Source organism: Volvox carteri, assembly GCF_000143455.1.
Source record: "Volvox carteri f. nagariensis unplaced genomic scaffold VOLCAscaffold_75, whole genome shotgun sequence".
Lineage (NCBI taxonomy): Eukaryota > Viridiplantae > Chlorophyta > Chlorophyceae > Chlamydomonadales > Volvocaceae > Volvox > Volvox carteri.
The window spans coordinates 15,567-18,040 of record NW_003307618.1 but is presented as its reverse complement, the minus strand read 5'-3'; the positions used below and the strand labels follow the sequence as shown (position 1 = coordinate 18,040).

The 2,474-nt window shown below is 55.6% G+C and overlaps 1 protein-coding gene across 1 annotated transcript; it reads left to right on the top strand.

Annotated features, from left to right (window-relative positions):
- Nucleotides 1–200: 200 nt before the first annotated feature.
- On the top strand, nucleotides 201–1,813 carry VOLCADRAFT_107731 (uncharacterized protein; the record flags this gene model as incomplete). Its single annotated transcript, XM_002957537.1, has 3 exons — nucleotides 201–369; nucleotides 464–505; nucleotides 655–1,813. The coding sequence occupies 3 exons, from the start codon at nucleotides 201–203 to the stop codon at nucleotides 1,344–1,346; spliced, it is 903 nt and encodes a 300-aa protein (XP_002957583.1). The 3' UTR covers nucleotides 1,347–1,813.
- Between the last annotated feature and the right edge of the window lie 661 nt (nucleotides 1,814–2,474).

The following is a 2,474-nucleotide window of genomic DNA, read 5'->3' as shown; positions in this document are numbered from 1 at the left end:
GTTCAGCAGGAAGACAAGGCTACGTACGACACTGTCTATGACGCCTTGAAGGCGAAGCTGCAGAACGCGATGGTCAACCATCAGTCAGGTAGAAAGGGTGATGTTTCGGAAACCAAACGATATTCAATCAAACTGTGCGTTACACCTCACACTCCCACAGTGCTGATCTTTATGTTAGGGTTTGAGGATCCCCGTTTCGGATGCCGATGCATGCATTGAAGAAAAAGTCGGACTTCTTCAAGGCCATCGGACTGACGACTGCAGACAAGGCTAAGCTCGAGACCGTGGCGACCATGGACGCCGTCCGTGCGACCGAGCTCTTTAAGGAGTGGGTGACTGCCCATGTCGAGGTCAGCACTCAGCCAGCAGGTAATGCATGCAAAGAAAAAACGTGGACGTTTCCTCAACCTCAAGACGACCTCAACCTCACTTGCAATCTGTGCCTCCGTGTTCTCTTTTGCAGGTCAGGAACGCAAGAAGAGCAACCACACGGCTGCAACTGAGGGTAAGTGAACGCCACTGCTCAGTAAAAGCTAAATACCCATGCGTTGTTACTAAGATCAGACATGAACTACTTGAAACTTCCCTGTCATGCAATACATCATGTTGCTTGTATCCCTTCCTAACTTCACAACAAAATGTACAACCCCCCAGGCCAGGCCAACGTTATGGAGACGCAGCAGGAGCCCCTCGGCCAGAAGAGCAGCCGCCAGGATGGGGATGAGGGAGATGATGGGGACTACAGCGGGGAGGACGAGGGCGAGGGCAGGGAAGACGAGGGCGAGGGTGGGGAGGACGACGGCGAGGGTGGGGAGGACGAGGGCGAGGGCAGGGAAGACGAGGGCGAGGGTGGGGAGGACGACGGCGAGGGTGGGGAGGACGAGGGCGAGGGCAGGGAAGACGAGGGCGAGGGTGGGGAGGACGACGGCGAGGGTGGGGAGGACGAGGGCGAGGGTGGGGAGGACGAGGGCGAGGGTGGGGAGGACGACGGCGAGGGTGGGGAGGACGAGGGCGAGGGCGGGGAGGACGAGGGCGAGGGCGAGTGCGCGGAGGATGAGGGTGGGGAGGACGGGGACTGGCTGTACGAGAGCGGGGATTACATGGGCGGGGAGGACGAGGACTGGGAGGACAAGGGAGGGGAGGACAAGGAAGGGGAGGATGAGGGAGGGGAGGACGAGGGAGGGGAGGATGAGGGAGGGGAGGATGACGAGGGGATGGGGGGCAAAGTCCTGCTCGAGGAGTACGGCAGAACCAAGAGCCAGAAGGTCCACAGCAAGTCCGCGCCTCAACCAACTGGGCGCCGCAAGGTCCTGGTGACCGGAAAACATGACAAAGGTAAATTGTAGCTTCAACATGACAATAAATTACGACTACACACGGAACTTACTAACAACAAGGCAATAAATTACGACTACACATAAAAATTAATTTATGAATCACTCTCACTTTTTGTAGGGGCATTGGATGCCAGAGGGCGGCCCACGCGCCTGAGGCAACCCTCGGTGAAGGCGCGGGAGAGCCAAGAAACGGTGGCAATGGTGGTGCCTGCACGCACCAAGCGTCCACGCCCTAAGGAAACCCCACTGGTGTTGCCGGAGGACCCTTCGGCTTTCGGGGCCACAGCGTCAAACCCCGCAAAGAGGAAGGAATCGTTTGGTGTCGGTAAAGGCCGAGCTGTACAGACCCGCGGGGCTAAGGTGCAGCAGGAGAAGGGCAAGATGGCCTTGGCAGAGATTCGGAAGGGGGGGCTGAAGAAGCAGCGGAGGTAGCTTAAACAGACCGCGGGCAGTGATCAGGAACCTGGAGGGCGCCTGTACTTTCAAGTGATTCTTAATGTTGAGTAAAAAAGTGCCTCTAGTCCTCGTGGTACCGATTGAGAGATGTGAGCAGGTTGTAGTAGGCCATTGGGCAATGCTTTGTGTAGGATAATATGAACCCGCTATTGAGCTGGTAATCGCTGTTTAATGCGTAAGAGTTTGGTCGGTTGACGTCCTGATAATATCTATGTTAATGCCCCATTACCGAGGACATTTTTGTAACTGGCCGCCTGATAAACGACCTGGTAAACACCCGATAATGCTGCCTGATTACCGGGTAACTGACCGATTACCGACCCTAGCCTTGTAACTGGCCGCCCGATAAACGACCTGGTAAACCACCCTGGTAATGGAGCCTGATTACGGGTAACTGGCCGATTAACGACCCGAGCCCGTTAACGACCCAGTAACCTTATAGCCTGGTAATCGAGGCCGGTTACCAGGTGTTTCCATTACTGGGCCAATAACATGCGGTAGGGCAATACAGGTGGCAAACACCGGAATTAACCTAAATTTCACTTATGATGAATTCAACGGCTATATTCATGCTTCCCAATGTGCTTTCGGGACTGCACGTCAAAAATAACCTCGTCCAGACAACTGTCCCGTAGCTGCTGAGCCTTGGGCGCTACACGTCTCTGGACTGCCAAATGGCCG